The sequence below is a fragment of the Panthera tigris genome, chromosome A1 (assembly GCF_018350195.1).
Source record: "Panthera tigris isolate Pti1 chromosome A1, P.tigris_Pti1_mat1.1, whole genome shotgun sequence".
Classification (NCBI taxonomy): domain Eukaryota; kingdom Metazoa; phylum Chordata; class Mammalia; order Carnivora; family Felidae; genus Panthera; species Panthera tigris.
The window spans coordinates 79,552,951-79,573,707 of NC_056660.1; the positions used below are offsets into that span (position 1 = coordinate 79,552,951).

A 20,757-nucleotide genomic window follows, 5' to 3' on the forward strand; every position below is an offset into this window, starting at 1 on the left:
CATAGCAATAACAGGACGCCCGGGGCTGACGTGGCCTTGTGGTGGCGGGGGGGTGGGGGGTGGATGTAGCCCCTTACATGCTGAGTACTTGCTACACTGCCAATGGCAGAACCTACTGGAAGGCTCCCACAACTTCGTCACAAACTGCTAAGCTGCACTGCGTCACAACAGCGTCTGCCCCACCACGGTGACAAAGACACGAGGCGCGGAGAGCTGACAAGCGGCCCACACGGCACCAGATCCCTGCTCTGCTGCGGGCTCCAAGCTGCACCCCACTTAGGTCTTACTTCTGGGTCCCTTCCCCACTGCGGTCTGTGAGGTTGTGTGAGCAGGGCGGCTGAGGCACAGGCCCCTGGTGTCACAGCTCCCGTGTGCTGCCCCGGTGGACCCAAGTGCCCATCTGGGTCTGCACCTGCAGAGCGGGGGCCGGGGGGGCAGGCTTCCCGTGCGGGGTCCCCTCAGCTTGGGGCCATTTCTTGAGAATTCCTTCCCAAAAGCACAGGCTCCACGGCTCTACAGCCGGGTGTGAGCTGCTTCCTTGCGAGCTGGCGTCAGGGGACCCGTGCCACCCCGCCCCCCTTCACTTCAGTTCCTTGTTGTTGCTACTGCTGCTTGTGTTCTCCTCCCAAGATGTTGCCAGATGTCGGGTGTGTGCAGTGGGAGTCGTGGGGAGTGGTCTGCAGCAGAGCAAAGCGGTGCATCTCCTGGGTCCCGATATGGCCGCACCCAGAATGCACCTGTTCTGCACACGTCTGTGTTTTCTGTGAACTGGGTACCTTTCCTTCCCTGCTGACTTTATGCTTGTATTTGTGCATTTAGTAAAAACATTTAAAGACTCTGTGGTAATACAGCCATTTTATGTCTGATGAAGCTCTCTGACGTCTCTAAACAAAGACAGCCTCCCTTCCATTTTCGTATATTTCTGGGTAGCTATGTTCTCTATTTCACTCCAAAAAGGGTTTTAAGATGTTAGGATGGTAGGATTTTATTTTTATTTTACTTTACTATTTATTTAGTATTAGAGAGAGAGAGAGAACATGAGCAGGGGAGGGAGCAGAGGAAGAGTCTTAAGCGGGCTCCACGCTGAGCGGGGCTCAATCCTCCAGCCCTGGGATCATGACCTGAGCCAAAATCAGACACTCCACCAACTGAGCCACCCAGGTGCCCCTACAATTTTATTTTAAAGGGGTTTTCCTCCCATTCAGAATTTTTACCCCCTTAGGGGGGTGGCGCCTGTAGAGTATAGTACTTTGAGTAGAAATCTGTAGTCTTTCTACAGCAATCAGTCTCTGGGGACTAATTCCTGGTAATAACAGAAGGAAAAGGCAACCGTATCCAACTACCAAGCAAGGGAAACCATCAACAAAACGGAAAGGCAGCCCACGGAATGGGAGAAAACATTTGCAAACTGTGTATCTGATAAAGAGGTGAGTATCCAAAATCTATGAAGAGCAAAAGACAACCTGATTCAAAAATGGGCAAAAGACATGAACAGACACTTCTCCAGAGAAGACATCCAGATGGCCGACACCTGAAAAGATGCTCATCACTCATCATCGGGGAAATGCAAATCAAAACCACTATGAGACACCACCTCACACCTGTCAGAGTGGCTAAAATCAACAACACAAGAAACGATAGGTGTTGGTGAGGACGTGGAGAAGAAATAGGAATCCTCGTGCACCGTTGGTGGGAACACAGACTTGTGCAGCCACTGAAGACACTGAGAACCACCAAATAATACAATTTGAAGGGTGAATCCTGGGGTGGCTCAGTCAGTTGAGTGTCTGACTTTTGGTTTCAGCTCAGGGCATGATCTCATGGTTTGTGAGTTCAAGCCCCATGTTGCGCTCCGTGCTGACAGTACAGAGTCTGCTTGGGATGTTCTCTCTACCTCTCTGTCCTTCTTCCCCCGTGTGTGCTTTCTCTAAAATAAATAAAATGAAAAAAAATGTGAATCCTCTGATATGTGAATTATATCTCAATAAAGCTGTTCTTAAAAACAAGAATTGCAAGGAAACTTTAACTTCACTCAGTAGTTTTACCATTAATAAGACTATTGGTATTAACATTTTAAATATGTCAATTTTAAGAGAAAGCATGAAGTTGATGTGCTGTTGTAAGGAAGGAAACAAGATTTTTCATAAAGAGGGAAAAGAGCTAAAACAAGAAAGTCCTATAGTATGGGACTGGATAGTTCACAATGAACTCCAGGGACCAACTACACGCACATGGGTTCATCTCCACCAGCTCTGTCCCCTGAAGAGGCCTGGAAACAATGTCACTCTTGCGGTAGACACACCGAGCATCCAGATCTTGGTTCGAGATTCCATCTTCCCGCAAAGGCAGCGAGCTCCTTGGGGGGAGTGGCAGCACTGGGGCAGGATGCAACGGGAAACGGGGCCAAAAGCCAGGATGCGCGGGGCATTTCCCCCGGAAGAAGGAGCCTCTTCCCCGTCCCTCCCCCCTGCCCAGGCCAGAGCTGGAATAATTTCAGCACAAAAAGAACGAAGGCTGAATTGATAATACACAGAGTGAAAATAAAAGCTTAACTCCTAGTGGTACCAAAAAAAGAACAGACAAGCCCCCGTCTCTGAAAAGGACTGCCAGCCAGGGAGTGTGACGGGGGCAACAGCACAAGATAGCGTGCTTTGCAGGGACCAGAGACACGCACGATGGGGTGAAGCCACCAGAGCATGAGAAAACCACAGACTGGAGGTGGTCTGGGAAGAGGACGCCCCATGCAGATCACCTCGCCGGTTCTCCATGTTCACGAAAGACAAATAAGAACCTCTCTGTCAGCGGGGCGCCTGGGGGGCTCAGTCAGTGAAGCGTCCGACTTCGGCTCAGGTCATGATCTCACAGTCTGTGAGTTTGAGCCCTGTGTCAGGCTCTGTGCTGACAGCTCGGAGCCCGGAGCCTGCTTCGGATTCTGTGTCTCCCTCTCTCTCTGCCCCTCCCCTGTTCTCTTTCTCTCAAAATAAATAAACTTTAAAAAAGAAAGAAAAAGGGCACCTGGGTGGCTCAGTCGGTTAAGCGTCCGACTTCAGCTCAGGTCATGATCTCACAGTCTGTGAGTTTGAGCCCCGCATTAGGCTCTGTGCTGACAGCTCAGAGCCCGGAGCCTGCTTCGGATTCTGTGTCTCCCTCTCTCTCTGCCCCTCCCCTGCTCATGCTCTGTCTCTCTCGGTCTCAAAAATAAACAAAAACATTTTTTTTTAAATTTAAAAAATACTAAAAATATACAGAAAAAAGAATCTCCACTGGTGGCCATCCTTACCCGAGCAGTCAAGCCCAGCGTCACCAGCAGGACAGCCTGACGCTGTGGCCCCAGAGGGATGCTGCGTGAAGCCCACAGCACCACGGAGGAAGTTTCCCACCAGAAAGATTGAACCTGAACCGAATCAGGCCTGAGGCCTCACTTCCAGTTATGAGGAAAGACAGGAAACCACAGATATGCAAAGGACATATGATACAGGACACCACAGACATGCAAAACGTGGGCCATTCACCAAAACTGGCCTCATCCCTTCAAAAAGGTTAACACCACAGGGAGAGGCTGTTGTCGATCAGAAGCCAAAACAACCCACCCAACCAAACAACAGGAGGATATAATTGCGTGTGAGGAGGGAGGAGCCCCGGTCACCCGCTATGGTGACGTGTGAACGCGGTGCCCAGTGAAACAGCCACAACGGGATGAACGCTGTCTGCGCTGGCGCAAGGTCCACGGAACACCCCCATCGTGGGAAGAGAAAGCGGATGAGGAATGCCGGGGCCAGGCCGGGCGGGGAGATGCTCAATGGGGAGAGTGTCGGTTGTGCACGAGGAGGAAGCGGCAGAGCCGTCCAACCCGACAGCGAGGGCAGTCAGCACGACCGCGCTGTACCCGCAGAACGGTTACGACGGGAACTCGGTTCCGTGCCTTCCCACCACGGAGCATTTCCCCTGAGAAGCCTGGAAAGACACGGCCCGCAAACGCAGCACGTGAAGCTTCACCGGGTCTTGGTTTTACAAACACCAGGCTCTGAGGGACACTGGACACGTGGAAAAGTCAGAACGCAGACTGGGGAACTGGTATTGAGAAGCCACTGCTGACGTGTCACTCTTGTCCTCAGGAGTGCGGGCGGGATGGGGAAGGGTCGTGACGCCTGCGGTGTTGAACGGTTCAACGACAGTGGTGATGAGACACACATACACCATGCATACGTGCACACACGTGCACACACGCCCACCACTCCCTTAGGTGCAGGAAAAGTGATAACTCTTGAACCTGTGTGGTGAGCGTGTAAGTGTGTAACTTTTCTGCAGGAAAACGTGTCTAAGAATGAACACTTCTGCTAAAGAGGAGTCGATAAAGACGCTTTTATGAGGAGGACCCCCGCTCTGGCTTCCAGCCCGCCCCGTCCACGGGGGGGTGCGTTCTGAGGCCCCGTGGACACCTGGACACGTGATAGCACCGAGCCCCGTGTTTACTGGTCTTCCCTATACTAACATGCCTGTGACGACGTTTCATTGTAATTGAGGCACAGCACGAGATCAACTACAGGACGGCTGTGGCAACATACTGTGATGTAAGTGCCCGTGGCCTCTGTCTCTGTCGACATACCTTCTGGTCCTGTTCTCGCCCCTCTTGTGAGAAAATAAGCGTCCCCTGGGATGCCAGGAGGGCAGTGGTGTAGCGTGAGGCTGTCACTGCCTCTGGACACTGGTGAGTGAGACCACAGATATGGGGCCGGCTGTATGTAACGTAACTCTGGTGGGGACAGCTCTCCGGGCCGGGGACTCAGGGGACAAAGGTCTGGTAACTGTCCTTGTCACTTCAGTATTTGCCATTACAACCGTGTTTGGCTTCACGGCCCCAAACACTAAGACCGAAGTGTTTGGAGCGCTCCCGTTGGCTCACGTGCTTTCCACTCATGTGGACGCCCCCTCCCACCCCTCATCCCCACGGCGCAGTGATGCTTTTCTCAACAGGTGGCTTTCAAAACCACAGGCAGTGAAGCCCCAAAGCCACAGGCCAGCAGGCTGGTGGTGGGACAGGAAAAGGGGTAGGTGTGACTCGGGGTTGAGTGCGGGAAGGGGCTCAGGCAAGAAGGTGGCGTGAGTCCCAGCACGCAGGAGGAGCTAGGCAGCATCCATGGGGAGGCCGCCCGGAGAGGGCAGGGGGACGCGGAGGGCACTGCCCCAAGAGGGCACCGGGTGGCAGAGTAGGGCTGCCTCCACCCCCAGACCGCACGTTAAGCTGGGAGGTAGGAGAAGCCTGTCGGGGCCACGGGACAAGGACCTGGAGCACGGGGGTCAGAGACCTGGGGTCGCCCTTCCAGACAGGCCAGCGGTGCAGGGTTACCTTAACAGTGATGTAGTTTTTCAGCGATTTGGACATTTTTTCTTCTTTGCCTTTCACGTGCAAATGCCCTGAAACAAAAAATGGTGATTTGTGCCGAGTCTGGTGGGAGGAGGAGGAGGAGGAGAGGGCTGGTTCTGTCGGAGCGCCAGGCACCACTTCCCACAACGCTGCGCTTCATCCCCAGCAGGCACACGCCCGCATCTGTGTGGATAGTGTGCCCCCCCAGACCCTCGCCCGTGCCCCACCCCCCCTCCCCAGACCCTCGCCCACGCTCGGCCCCCCAGGAAAAGGTAACCCACAGCCACGCCTGCTCGAGGTCGGCAGGTCTGCCCCGCCCTGTCCCGCAGACCCCTCACCCCAGGAAAGGACAGAGCCTGGGGCTCTGCAGACCCCGCGCCTGGCAATACGTGCCGGTTTTCGGAGGTTCCAAAGCGCGGGTCTCTGCAAATGATCCGATTGTGTGCTGCGGTCTGCTGGCACGGGCCTCTCAAGGGCCTGGGAGAGTGTGTGAGTGTGAGTGTGTGAGTGTGTGTGATGGGAGACAAGAGCCCACGTCAGGAGCTTCTCAGTCCCTGCTTTCACACGGTTTCCTTCCGGGGCGGGGGGGAGTGGGGCGCGGGGGGTGGGGGGGCCTCACCTCTCCCGCAAAAGATGCTTCTGCCTTCTCTGACAGGAGCCCGAGTACAAGGGAGCCCCAAGGCCAGTTTTTCTGAGAACTGGTTAAAAAGTGTAGCTTCCAAACAACTATGACCTCAAACACATAACGTCATAGAACACATATATACCAAACACAAAACCCTCTTCGGGGCACCTGGCTGACTCAGCTGGAAGGGCATGTGACTTGCTCTCAGAGTGGCAAATTCGGGCCCCTTGTCAGATGTAGAGATTATAACTAAACTTAAACACTTTTTTATTAGTTTTTTTAACTAAATTTTTTTTCTTTTCAAGTTTATTTATTTTGAGAGAGAGGGAGCATGTGTGGCGGGGGAGGGGGGCAGAGAAGGAGAGAATCCCAAACAGGATCCGCACTCAGTGCAGAGCCCGACTCGGGGCTCGATCCCACGAAGCATGGGATCATGAGCTGAGCCAAAATCAAGAGTCGGGGCGTTCAACCGACGGGGCCACCCAGGCCCCCCCCATTTTTTTTTAATTGACAATATTTAGAAAATGAAATACATCCGACTACTCATCTTCCGTTCACTTACTTCAGAAGAGGGGTGTTAACCCTCCTGTGCATCAGGAGACACCAGTGTCTCTCCAGGACAGGGTGACGGCAGAGTGGCAGAGAGCCCGCTGTCTTAATAGTTTGTCACAGTCGTCACAATGCAGCAACGAAAACCCTTTTCTGTTCCCAAACCGGGGGTGAACAGGACCTGCTTTTCTGTGGCCCCCAAACACCTCGTTAGTGACTCCTGGAGGGAAGCAGGAGGGGCGCTGGCCCGCTGTCCTCTCTGGTCCCCGGGCCCACATTCGCTGACAGGCGCAGGAGAAAACTAAGTGACCAGGAGCACGACCATGACGTGTGAATGGGTGTCAGGCCCCCACACAGCTGACCCGGGGTGGGACACAGCCCTTCATTCCGCGGAGGCTCCCTGCCCGACAGGCTCTGCACACATTTACTCGACGTGGGCCTTCCTCTCCAGTCCCCAGGCCAAAGGGAGGCTCTATTTCCCGAGGTTCCTGAAGCCAAGGGTGGGCCCCTGACTGTGGGCTACACTGGGCTCCGGGGGTCACTTCTGAGGCGCCCACCGGGCTGGCCCTGCAGCATCACGGGGCTCCTGTCCCCTCCAGGGAGTCGCCAGCGTGCACACCGCCGGCAGAAATGCAGTTTGGCCCCTGCCGGGTTCTGTTCCGGAGCGGGTACCAGACAGCTCACCGGCCCCGCTTCTGCATTTCCTCCGCACGCTCCTCCAAGGAGGTGCAGAAATGGGCTTGGGGTGGCAGAGACCCATGACGGCTGTTCCAGGGCACAGCGGCAGACGTGGCGGCGACTGTGGGGGCAGTCGTTGTCCACCGGAAAACGTGGCAGTGGACACGCTTTGGGCCAAGCAGCCTCAGGGCTTATAGTCACGGACGCCTGCATGAGTGAGGCCTGGCCTCGTGCGCCAGCCAGCAGAGTGCTTCTGCCAGCGCTGCCCCGGCGATGGAGAACATTCTGCACGCACTAGTCAGCCCTCCCGCCCTCGTAACTCCAGTCCCATCCGAGGAAGTTCACATCCGGCGGACTTAAACTCCAACACCTTGACAGAGGACAGGTTCTTCCCCTGCGAACCGAGCTATGTCTTTCCAATTGTGACAGAAGCGACAGCACCGAAATAGAGCACAGTCAACCTGAAGTCACGACTTACCAGAATGCAGAAAATAATTTCCCCACTGCCTGCACTGATGGAAGGCCTCGCACTGGGCGATTTCGTTCTCGTGATGAGGGAAAGCTAAGTCTATCCCGCCCGAGTGGATGTCCAGCCGGCTTCCAAACACCAAGCTGCAGGACAGCACAGAGTGGGGGGTCAGTTCAAACAGCACACGTCTCCATACCCCGTCTGGCGGCCAGCCCTCCTGGCCTTTGTGCAAGGATCAAATGGATCTCAATCTAAAATCAGTATGTGTGATCATTTAGCTGATGCAAAAGGGAGAAACTGAAATTCCGTTTTTACTTCATAAATCCCTGATTCATAGTTTTACATCCTAGTAAAGAGGCTTAATTCTCCTTGTTCTGGATACAATATACTGTTTTTGTTTATTATTTTTTTTAATGTTTATTTATTTATGAGACAGAGACACAGAGCCCGAGCGGGGGAGGGGCAGAGAGAGAGGGAGACACAGAATCCGAACAGGCTTCAGGCTCCGAGCTGTCAGCACAGAGCCTGACGTGGGGCTCGAACCCACTAACTGTGAGATGACCTGAGCCGAAGTTGGATGGTCAACCGACTGAGTCACCCAGATGCCCCAAAGAAGAATGTCTTTCAAATGGAAAATACCTACAATATTCACCTACAATATACAGTTTTTAAAAACAACAAAATTATGTTTTCTTCTTCAACAGGTAGAGTTGAGTGGTTTTCCAACTTTAACAAAAGAGAACTATAAAATCAAGAGAATTCTTGTCATGGCTTTTGAAAATATACCTATTTAGTGATCACTTATAAATAACAAGGTAACTGAATTCAAAGCAATGCATTTCAGCTGCCGGCACATCTGCTTCGTCTGATTCTGTGGCGTTCCCAGAAAACCTCACGTCCCACAAAACTGCACCCTAAAACCTACAGGGCTGCTGGGGGCCACGGAGATGGCTCTGTCCCCAGAGCACCTGCGAAGCAACAGGCACCAGCACCTACAGGCCAGGCTGAGCAGGACGCTTCGGACGACACGGAGACGCGCGGTCAGCATGGGGGGAACACAGGCCTGTGGGCAGATGCAGTCACCTGTCCCCTCCCCGTCCCAGAGCTCAGAGGGGCTGCGGGTGCAGACACTGTGGTTAAAAAAGACATTTCCAAAGGGGCCATAGCCTCGCTGAGCTCCCTCTGCTGAAAGCCGACTCTTCTCCCACCAGGCCGGCTCTGGAAAGACCACGTCCACGCTGGCCACAGAGACGCCAGGCATGGCAAAAACCTGCCAGCCCATTCTTGTACATCCTTGGTGACGGGCTTAGAGAATCTCGGAGTCTTGGTTCAAACACCGCGCAGGGCGCATGAGGCAGGAGGGGCAGGACTAGGGAGGAGAGCAACAGAGGCTCCTTTCTATTTATAATGAGTGATTCGTTTTTACAAAGATCAGAGACAAAGCTGACAGCATGAGGGTTTAACAAAGCTAAATGGGGGAGGGGATGCCGGGCTGGCTCTGCAGCCCTTGGTCTCAGGGTTGTGAGTTCAAGCCCCACGTTGGGGTGGAGGTTACTTAAAAAAAAAAAATAAAGCTACACTGTGGATCCTTGCTGTTGCTTACATTAGTTTCTATCCTTGTCCATATGTTAGACCTGTTTCAATATAAGAGAACCCCGAGGAGTTCTCTTAGTTCATTAGATTTCAACAAAAATATTTAATGGGAACATTAATTTGAAATTTAGTTCATTTTTTCTACTACTTTAGAGAAATTATTCGAATCTACAAATAAGTATCTTTTTACAACCTAATATGCAGCCCACGTTGGTCTTAAATCAAAAGCATTTATATATACACCTAAGTGTATACAGCAGGACTGACAGTACGGTAGTTTGTTAACGAAAAGTTGGGCCTGGAGCTCCCGGATGCGTTTCCAGAAGAGTCATCTGGACGTCATCACAGGTGAGGACAGGAGGGGAGGCGCGGTGGAAAAGCATCCCTCTAGGCCATCAGTGGAATGAACGCAACTTGGATCGGCGGGTCCCGGAGGACGTGGCCCTCCCACCCGGTGGAACGGAAAGAGCGTCCCCGGACAAGGAAGCCAGTCTGCGGTCAGTGGCTGGGGCAGAGTGCTGTCTTGGGGCATTACTCGCCCGACGCGTGCGCTCAGACTTGGCAAGCAAACAGCACCACACGGTGACCAACTCAAGGGGGCTGGGTTTGCCGGTCTTCAAGTTTGGGCGTAGCCGGCACTTTGACCTGTTTACCTTAATTGTATTTTATGTTCCTAATCTTTTTTTAATATTCTTTCTTAAATTCTTTTTTTTAATGTTTATTTTTGAGACAGAGACAGAGTGTGAGCAGGGGAGGGGCAGAGAGAGAGGGAGACACAGAATCCGAAGCAGGCTCCAGGCTCTGAGCTGTCAGCACAGAGCCCAACGTGGGACTCGAACTCACGAACCGTGACATCATGACCTGAGCCGAAGTTGGACACTTAACCGACTGAGCCACCCAGGTGCCCCTATGTTTCTAATCTTTAAAACTGCTTATTATAATAAACATCTGCGATGAAGGCAAACACATCAAATGTTTGAAAATCATGGGCTCCTAACGATACTAAAAAGCCCCTCACCTCCAGAAACAGGAAATAAATAGTGTTACTCACTGCAGGCTACTCACCGCAGGTATTTATAAGAACAAAACACTGGGAACTGAACGCTCATCCATAGGGTCCCAGCTAGCTGAATGGTGCACCCACACAGCACAGCGCCATGGAGCTGAGGCACAATGACGGGCTTCGAGAACCACCGCAGGCGGTTCCCGGACACAGTGCAGAGGGAGAAAAAGATATTGCTGGCAACCCAGGAGATTCCCGCAGGCTCGGTTCCAGACCACCGCAGTAACGCAAGTATCACAAGCCAATCAGATGAACTTTTTGGTTTCCCAGCGTATATAAATGTTCACACTACACTGTCGGCTATTAAGCGTGCAACAGCATTCTGTCTACAAAACGCGGTACACACCCTCATGAAAAGATACTTTATTGCTTGAAAATGCAAAACACCACGTGAACTTTCAGTGGCTGGTAATCTTTTTGCCGGTGGAGAGTCTTGTCTGATGGTGGTGGCCACTAACTCATCAGGGCTGTGACTGATGAAGGCTGGGGTGGCCGTGGTGGTTTCTTAAAATAAGACAACACGAAAGTTTGCCACATCGATGGACTCTCCCATCCATGAATGATTTCTCTTTTAGGCAAAGCTATTTGATAGCATTTTACCCACAGAACTTCTTTCAAAATTCTCTCAGACCCTACCGCAGCTTTTTCAACTGAGTTTATGACGCAGTCTCGTAGCTTTCATAAATGACTGTTGTTATTTCACCAATCTCCATGGCGTCTCCACCAGGAATCTCAAGAAAGCACTTTCTTTGCTCATCCTTAAGAAGCAACTCCTCAACCGTTCAAGTTTTACCCTGAGATGCAGCCATTCAGTCGTGTCTTCAGCCCCCACTTCTGAGTCTAGTTGTCTTGCTGTTTCCACCACAGCTCAGTGACTGCCTCCCCGGAAGTCTCGAGCCCCTCAAGCTCTTCCATGATGTTGGATCGGCATCTTCCAAACTCCTACTCATGTTGAAATGTGACCTCTTTCCATGAATCACAAATGTTCCCGGTGGCATCTAGAATGGGGAATTCTTTCCAGAAGGTTTTCAGTTTACTTTTCCCAGATCCACCAGAGGAATCACTTTCTGCTGCAGCTATAGCCTTACAAAATGTGCTTTTTAAATATTAAGACTTGAAAGTTGAAATTCCTCCTTGATCCACGGGCTGTAGAATGAATGGGTGCTGGGTTAACGGGCAGGAACACAGCGCTAAACTTGTGCAGCTCCATCAGAGCTCTTGGGTGACCAGGTGTGTTGTCAACGAGCAGTTTCAAAAGTAACCTTTTTTGGGGTGCCTGGATGGCTCAGTTGGTTGAGCGGCCGACTTCGGCTCAGGTCATGATCTCGCGGTCCGTGAGTTCGAGCCCCGCGTCGGGCTTTGTGCTGACAGCTCAGAGCCTGGAGCCTGTTTCAAATTCTGTGTTTCCCTCTCTCTGACCCTCCCCTGTTCATGCTCTGTCTCTCTCTCTCTGTCAAAAATAAATAAACGTTAAAAAAAAAAACATTTAGAAGTAATCTTTTTCTCTGAGCAACAGGTCTCAAGAGCGGGCTCACAACATTCAGGAAACCATGTTGTAAACGGATGGGCTGTCATCCGGACTTTGTTGTTCACTTGCAGAACACAGAATAGATTCAGCGTTAATTCTTAAGGGCCCTAGGATTTGTGGAATGGTAAATGAGTACTGGCTTCAACTTAAAGTCTCCAGCCGCCTGCATTAGCCCCTAAAAGGGCGTCAGTCTGTCCTTTGAAGCAAGGCATTGACTACTTCTTTCCAGCTGTGAAGTCCGAGATGGCATCTTCTTCTGACAGAGAGGTGCTCTGTCTACACTGAGAATCTGTGGTTTAACGTAGCTCCTTCATTCACTGTCTTAGCTAGATCTTCTGGACAGCTCACTGCAGCTTCTGGGTCGGCGCTCGCTTCTCCACCTTGCGCTTTTACAGAAACAGCTTCTTAAAGCTCAGGAACCAACCTCTGCCAGCTTCAGACTTTCCTTCTGCAGCTTCCTCAACTCCCTCAGCCTTCACAGAATTAAAGAGAGTCAGGGCCTCGCTCCAGAGTAGGCTTGGTTTAAGGGAATGTTGTGGCTGGTGTGATCTTCTATCCAGATGACTAAAACTTTCTCCATATCAGTAGAAAAGCTGTTTCACTTTCTTCTCATTCATGTGGTTACCGCAATACCACTTTTCATCTCCTTCAAGAACTTTTCCTCTACATTCACAAGGCAGCTAATTGTTCAGCACGAGAGGTCCAGCTTTTGGCCTGTCTTGAGTCTTCACAAGCCTTCCTCACTGCGCTTAAGCATTTCTAGCTTTTGATTTCAAGTAAGAGACATCTGGCGCTTGGGTGGCTCAGTTGGTAAGCGTCCGACTTCAGCTCAGGTCACGATCTCGTCGTTCGTGGGTTCGAGCCCTGCATTGGGCTCTGTGCTGACAGCTCAGAGCCTGGAGCCTGCTTTGGATTCTGGGTCTCCCTCTCTCTCTCCCCCTCCCCCACCCATGCTCTGTCTCTCGAACATAGATAAAACATTAAAAAAATTTTTAAGTGGCAAACGTGTGACTCTCCCTTTCACTTAAACACTTAGAGGCTACTGTAGGCTTATCAGTGGCCTAATTTCAACACTGTTGTGTCTCAGGGAATAGGGAGGCCCGAGAAGAGGGAGACAGATGGGGCAACAGCCAGTTGGCAGAGCAGTCAGAACACACACGTGTCAATTAAGTTCGCCATCTTACCTGGCGGGGGTCACGTGTCCCCAATCACAACAGTAGCACCAAATATCACTGATCACAGATCACTATACCAACTATAACGATAATAAAAAAGCTTGAACTATGGCAAGAATCACCAAAATGTGACACAGAGAGACAGAGTGAGCAAATGCTACTCATGCCAACTGACCTGCTCTACACAGGGTTGCCACAGACCTTCAGTCTGTAAACAGCAGCATCTACAAAGCACAGTAAAATGAGGCACGCCTGTACAAGAGAGCACATGTGGTGTGCCGCCTACCGTGTGCCCCACCACCCACACACACACCCACACACACACACCCACACACAGAAAAGGGGCGTCTCGCTACCGACAGAACCATGGGAAGTCAGAGGACCCGTCTACAGAGATCTAAGGTGGAGGAGGCCCCAGCAAAACCAGAAGAAAGTTGTTTCACAGAAGCCAAGGAAAGGGCAGGTGTTTTGACCACCAGTCACTGACCAGCTGGCGGTGGGGGTCACTGCTGACCTCAGGAGACCTCAGGAGTCAGTGGGGATGCCTGGAGACAACAGCAGGTCAAATGCAGATGGTAAGATGAGAAGCAGACGGGGCACCTGAGTGGCTCAGTCAGTTAAGCGTCCTGACTTTTGACTCTGCCTCAGGTTATGCTCTCGTGATTTGTGAGTTCAAGCCCTGCACTGGGCTCCACGCTGTCGGAGCCTATTTGGGATTCTCACCCTCCCTCTCTCTGCCCCACCCCTGCTCATTCTCTCTCTCTCTAAAAAAAAAAAAAAAAAAAAAAAAGCAGCAGAATCTGGAGATTCTGCAGATTCCTGCAAATCTGGAACTGAGATCACAAAAGCATCTGTTTGTGGAGATCCCCAAGACAGAAACATCCAGTACTTGGTGCTGCCCAGGAAGAGCTGGGAGAGTGGGCAGACTGAAGACTGAGGAGCCAGGAAAGGGGAAGCTGGGGTGGTGCCTGAGGGGTCCGATCCAGAACCATCTCTGGGGAGCGGGTTGGTAACCAAGAGCAAGTAAAAGGAAGGTGGTCTAGGGAGAGGCTGGGAAGACGGTGAAATAGGAGAATCCTAAGCTCACGTCCCACAGATACAACTAGAAAACACTCACATCAGCAGAAATAACCCAGAAAATGACCCAAAGACTCCCAGAACAAACTCCACAGCTAAAGGTAGAGGAGAGGCCACATCAAAGAGGGGTGGGCAGGGCAAAGATGCAGTCAGGAGCTAAAATGGCCCCGGCTGACCACAGTCGGGAGGGAGCCAGGAGCAGGCAGGAGGGCAAGAAACAGACTCTCATGCCAAGGAGCCCCCACGGGGGAGATGAATCCCCACAGCATTTGGCTTTGAAAGTGAGAGAGGCCGAATTTCATGAGTTCTTACAACCAGCAGGAATTAAAAACCTAGAATTAAAAAAAAATCAGCAGCTAGGCTCTGGGAGAGCCAGGAGGGCGTTAGGAAGCTGAGTGTCTGCCCTTAAAGAGGGATCACAACAAACACCCTGCACATGTCCTAACTCCAAAGCAGCAGTTTGAAAAAAGCCTGGGGCATACAGGAAGGACAGCTATTTACTCATCTCAGACGTATCTGGAGAGGCAGGGATCATAGGGAGATCCCTCCAGAAACAAAGGCCATGGAAGACACCATTTCCCTCCCTTGCCCCTCAGCATAAACACACAGCCACCTGTGGGAACCAGCACTGCACTGACATGACGTAAATTGCTTATACTGTCCCCCTACCCCATGCTTGACTTAGCCCCAGGGCTGCAGTCCCCTTCCCCAGAAGACTGACCCGAAGCTCACCAACACCGAATGTCCCAACCCACATATTTTGTGGGGCCTCGATCCCGGTGGGGTGGCTGGTCACCTCCCAGGGAGGACACACAAACCTTATTAAAACTGCACCCCCCTTCCCGTGCACACTTCGCAGAGTAGCCCCAGCCACCCCGTTTCCACAGCAGCTTGACATCCCCCGTGGAAAAGGACCAGTGCCCTTTGTTAAAAGTCAGGCATACCGACTTTTAAAAGTTAAAAGTGCATACCACCCACTACTTTCAAGAGCAAGAGACATAGCTGACATTCCCAACACCTAGAAACAGAGAGTTAGATATAATGAGACAGAGGGGTATGTCCGAAATGAAAGAGCAGGATAAAACCGCAGCAAGATACCCGAGTGAAACAGAGGTAAGTACTGTATCTGAAAGAGAATTTAAAGTAGTGATCATAAAGATACTCACTGGATTTGAGAAAAGAGTGGAGGATGTCAGTGAGGCCCTTAACAGAAAGATTAAACAAACAACCAAAAACAGTGATGAAGAACACAATAAATGAAACTAAAAATACACTAGGTGGAATAAACAGCAGGCTAGAGGAAGCAGAGGAGCTAATTAATGACCCGGAAGACAGAGCAACAGAAAGTAATCAAACTGAGCTGGTGAGAGAAAAAAAAAAAAAACTCAAAATGAGGATAAACTTTGGGAACTCAGCAACCCTGTCAAGTGTAATAACAAGCACGTTATAGGGATTCCAGAATAAGAGAAAAGGGGACAGAAAATTTATCTGAAGAAATAATAGCTGAAAATTTCCCTCCTCTGGGGAAGGAGCCAGATATCTGGATCCAGGAGGCACAGAAATCCCCCAAGGAAAGTAACCCAAGGGGGTCCACACCAAGATACAGAATAATCAAAATGGCAAAATATAGTGATAAAAAAAAAAATTAAAACAGCAAGAGAAGACAGTTACATACAGTGGAAACCCCATAAGGCTATCAGCTAATTTTTCAGAACAGCAGAAACTCTGCAGGCCAGAGAGGCATAATATATTCAAAGTACTGAAAGAAAAAAACCTGCATCCAAGAATACTCTATCTGGCAAGGCTATCACTCATAAAAGGAGAGATGAAGAGTTTCTTGGACAAAAACTAAAGGAATTCATAACCACTAAACCAAACCTGTAAGAAATGTTAAAGGGGACTCTCTGAGTAGAAAGGGAAGACCAAACTAAGACTATGAAAATGAAAAAACACAAAAGCAGTAAAAATAAGTATATCTATAAAAAATCAGTCAAAGGACTTACAAAATAAAAGGACGTAAAGTATGACACCATATACCTAAAACATGGTTAAGAATAAAAAATTGGTTAAAGCTTAAGTGATCATCAACCTAATATAGACTGCTATATACAGGAGACAATATAAACAAACCTAGAGGTAACCACAAATCAAAAACCAATAATAGATTGCAAAAAAATAAAGAGAAAGAAATTCAAATATATCACTAAAGAGCGCCAGCAAACCATGAAAGAGGAGACAGGAGCAGAGAAAAACTATGAAAACAACCACAAAACAAGTAACAAAACGACAATAAATACATATCTATCAAGAATTACTTTGAATGTAAACTAAATGCTACGATCAAAAGACATAAGGTGACAGTGGATAAAAAGATAAGACCCATCTATATATGATGCCTACAAGAAACTCATTTCAAATCTTTTTTTATTTTTTATTTATTTTTTTTATTTCAGAGAAAGAGAGAGCATCCCCGTGTTGAGCATGGAGCCTGATGTGAGGCTCAATCCCATGACCCTGGGGTCATAACCTGAGCCAAAATCAAGTTGGACGCTCAACCGAGTGAACCACCCAGGCACCCCAAGACTCATTTCAGACAAAAGTGAGAGAATGGAGAAACATTTATAATACAAACAGACGTCAAAAGACAGCCAGGTAGGAATACTTATGCTAGACAAAAAAGACTTTAAAACAAAGACTGGAACAACAGACAAAGAAGAACACTATAAAATAATGAAGGAGACGATCCAACAAGAAGATATAATCACTGTAAATATTTATGAACCCAACATGGGACCACCCAAATACATACAACAGTTAGTAACAAACATAAAGGAGCTAATTGATAGTAACACAATAATAGGGGACTTTAACACCCCTCTCATCTCAATGGACCAGATGGATTTAACAGATATATTCACAACATTCCATCTTAAAACAGAATACACATTCTTTTCAAGTGCACATAGAACATTCTCCAGAAGAGAATTAGGCCACATTAGGCCACAAAATGAATCTCTACAAATTGAATAAGATCAAAGTCATACCATGTATCTTTTCTGACCACAACACTATGAAACTAGAAATCAACCACAAGAAAAAAATCTGGGAAAACTACAAATACAGGGAGATTGAATAACATGCTATTAAATAATGAGTGGATCAATCAAGAAATCAATGACATTACATGGAAACAAATGAAAATGAAAACACAATGGTCTACATGTTTTGGAATGCAGCAAAAGTGGCTCTAAGAGGGGAGTCTATAGCAACACAAGCCTACCTCAAGAAGCAAGAAAAAATCTCAATGAACAATCTAACCTTACACATAAAGGAGCTAGAAAAAGAACAAGCAAAACCTCAAACCACCAGAAAGAAGGAAACAATAAAGATTAGAGCAGAAATAAATGGTATACAAACTAAAAAACAAACAAAACCAACCAAACAAACAAAAAAACACACAAGAGAACACATCAATGAAACCAGGGGCTGGTTCTTTGAAAAGATCAGAAAAATTGACAGACCTCTAGCCAGACTCATCAAAAAAACAAAACTGGCTGGCTCAGTCGGTAGAGCACGCAACTCTTGATTTGGGGGGTTGTGAGTTTAAGCCCCACACTGGGCATAGAACTTACTTAAAAAGAGAGACATTCCATGCTCATGGATTGGAAGAACAAATGTTAAAATGTCCATACTACCTAAAGTAATCTATACATTTATTATAATCTCTATCAAAATACCAACAGCATTTTTCACAGAGCTAGAACAAACAATTCTAGAATTTGTATGGAACCACAAAAGACCCCAAACAACCAAAGCAATCTCGAAAAAGAAAAAACTGGAGATATCACAATTGTAGACTTCAAGTGTTAGTAATGAAAACAGCACAGTACTGGTGAAAACAGACATCACAGATCAATGGAACAGAATGGAAAACCCAGAAATAAACCCACAACTCTATGGTCAATTTTCAACACAGAAGACAGGAATATGCAAGAAAAAGAGAAAAAGACAGTCTCTTCAACAAATGGTGTTGGGAAAACTAGACAGCTACATACAAAAGAATGAAACAACCACTTTCTTATACCATCCACAAAAATAAACTCAAAATGGATGATGGCTCTAAATGTGGGACCTGAAACCATAATGATCCTTCTAGAGAGCACAGGCAGTGATCTGACATCAGCCATAGGAACATCTTTCTGGATATGTCTCCTGAGACAAGGGAAATAAAGGCAAAAATAAACTATTAGGACTTCATCAAAATTAAAAGCTTCCGTACAGCAAAGGAAACAATCAACAAAACTAAAAGAAAACATACTGAACGGGGGAAGATATCTGCAAATGACATATCAGATAAAGGGCTAGTGTCTAAAATACATAAAGAACTAAACAACTCAGGGATGCCTGGGTTGCTCAGTCTGTTAAGCATCTGACTCCTGATCTCAGTTCAGGTCTTCATCTCAGGATCATAAGTTCAAGCCCTGTGTTGGGCTCCATGCTGGGTGTGAAGCCTACTTGAAAGAGGGAGGGAGGGAGGGAGGGAGGGAGGAAGGAAGGAAAAAGTATGGATACAAATCAACACAAAACAACCCAAAGAGGGGCGCCTGGGTGGCGCAGTCGGTTAAGCGTCCGACTTCTGCCAGGTCACGATATCCCGGTCCGTGAGTTCGAGCCCCGCGTCAGGCTCTGGGCTGATGGCTCGGAGCCTGGAGCCTGTTTCCGATTCTGTGTCTCCCTCTCTCTCTGCCCCTCCCCCGTTCATGCTCTGTCTCTCTCTGTCCCAAAAATAAATAAAAAAAAAAAGTTGAAAAAAAAAAATTAAAAAAACAAACAAAAAAAACAACCCAAAGAATCCAATGAAAAATGGGCCAAAGTGAACAGACATTTCTCCAAAGAAGACATCCAAATGGCCAACAGACACATGAAAAGATGCTCAACATCATTCTCATCAGGGAAATACAAATCAAAACTACGAGATTACCTCACACCTGTCAGAATGGCTAAAATCATCAATACAACAAACAACCAGTGTTGGCGAGAAGGTGGCGAAAAAGGGACCCTCACGTGCTGTTGGTGGGAATGCAAACTGGTGCAGCCACTGTGGAAAATAGTATGGAGGCTCCTCAAAAAGTTAAAAATAGACCTACCCTTGGATCCAGTCATCAGACTTCTGGGTATTTACCCCCAAAATACAAAAACGCTAATTCAAAAAGATACATGCACTCCTATGTTTATTCAGCATTATTCATAAGAGCTAAACTATGGAAGCGGCCCTAGTGTGCATCAATAGATGAATGGATAAGGAAAGTGTTTTGTACATAGATACATATGTACACCCGTACATAGATATATACTCATACATACATACATACACACACACATATATGTACTCATAAATACATACACACACATGCACAATAGAATAGTATTCAGCCAATGAATAAATCTTGCCATTTGCAACAATATGGATGGATCTAGACAGCATAATAAAGGCTAGCAAAATATGTCAGAGAAAGACAAAAATACCTATGATCTCGCTCATGTGTGGAATTTAAGAAACAAAATGAACAAAGGAGAAGAGACAAACCCAGAAAGACTCTTAACCCTATAGAGACTTGATGGTCACCAGAGGGGAGGTGGGCAGGGGATGGGGGTTATAGGGGGTGCGGATTAAGAGTACATTCATAGTGATGAACACTGAATAAAGTACGAAATTGTTGAATCACCACGTTGTGCACCTGAAACTAACAGAACACAGCATGTTAACTATACCGGAACTAAGATAAAAAACTTAATGAAAGAGAAAAAAAGAAAAAAATCAAGAGGAAGGTGGTCTAGCTCCCTGTCCCTGAGGGGCCCGCCCCAAACCCACAGAAGAGGAAAGACAAAGGGGCACCTGGAAGTGTCCGGTGTGTGACGGGAAATCCAGAACCGACCTGTACAGCTGGCTTTTCCACTAAAAAGAACAGGCGCTGACACTGGACGGGGTTTGGTTTCCCTTCTTACGGCTGGTCCCTTCCTCTGGAGCCCGGAGCCTTCCTCCCAAGCCCCGGAATGGTCCCCACTGTCCACACCCACACCCTGTGCCAGCCAGGTTGGGCACTGTGTGAGCCACCATGGTGACACAAAACCTTACCTTGAGATGGTGGAACATTCGATGTGCCAGCCAGGTCTCCCGTTTCCCCAAGGAGAGGCCCAAAACACCTCCCGGGGTTTAGCTGCCTTCCACAGGGCAAAGTCGCTGGGGTGCCGCTTGTCAGAATCAACTGCCAACAGATCAAGTGACCGATCAGGGGCGAGAATCTACAACAGGCAAACCCACACAGCACCGCCACCAGACGGAGGCAGGAGGCACATCCCAAAGATGTTGTGCCTTCCTATCAGTGACCTCACATCTCTCATTCACGGGTCTCTCTCCCCAGGTGGCCACTGGAAGGACTACCCAACGCTTTTATCTAAAACATGCCGGACTGTGAGGTCTCACTGCGGAGCTAAGGCCAGCTCCCACCAAGCAGAACGAGTCGGGATTTCAAATAACAAACACTGAAGCTTCTTCCCAGGGGGGCACTGGGCTGAGCTCTCTCTGCCTTATTCTTGTTGTGAGAAAGCTGTGTTTGCCAGCAAATGAGTTTCAG

General features: G+C 48.7%; 1 protein-coding gene across 1 annotated transcript in view; it reads right to left on the reverse strand.

Moving 5' to 3' along the window:
• Window positions 1-20,757, reverse strand: part of CARS2 (cysteinyl-tRNA synthetase 2, mitochondrial) — a 44,255-nt gene that overhangs the window by 6,406 nt on the left and 17,092 nt on the right. The window contains exons 7-9 of the mRNA XM_042980152.1: window positions 20,259-20,388; window positions 7,696-7,829; window positions 5,348-5,415 (exon numbers count right to left, since the gene is read on the reverse strand). Coding sequence (XP_042836086.1) covers window positions 5,348-5,415; window positions 7,696-7,829; window positions 20,259-20,388 — 332 coding nt within the window. The remainder of the gene's footprint in view (window positions 1-5,347; window positions 5,416-7,695; window positions 7,830-20,258; window positions 20,389-20,757) is intronic.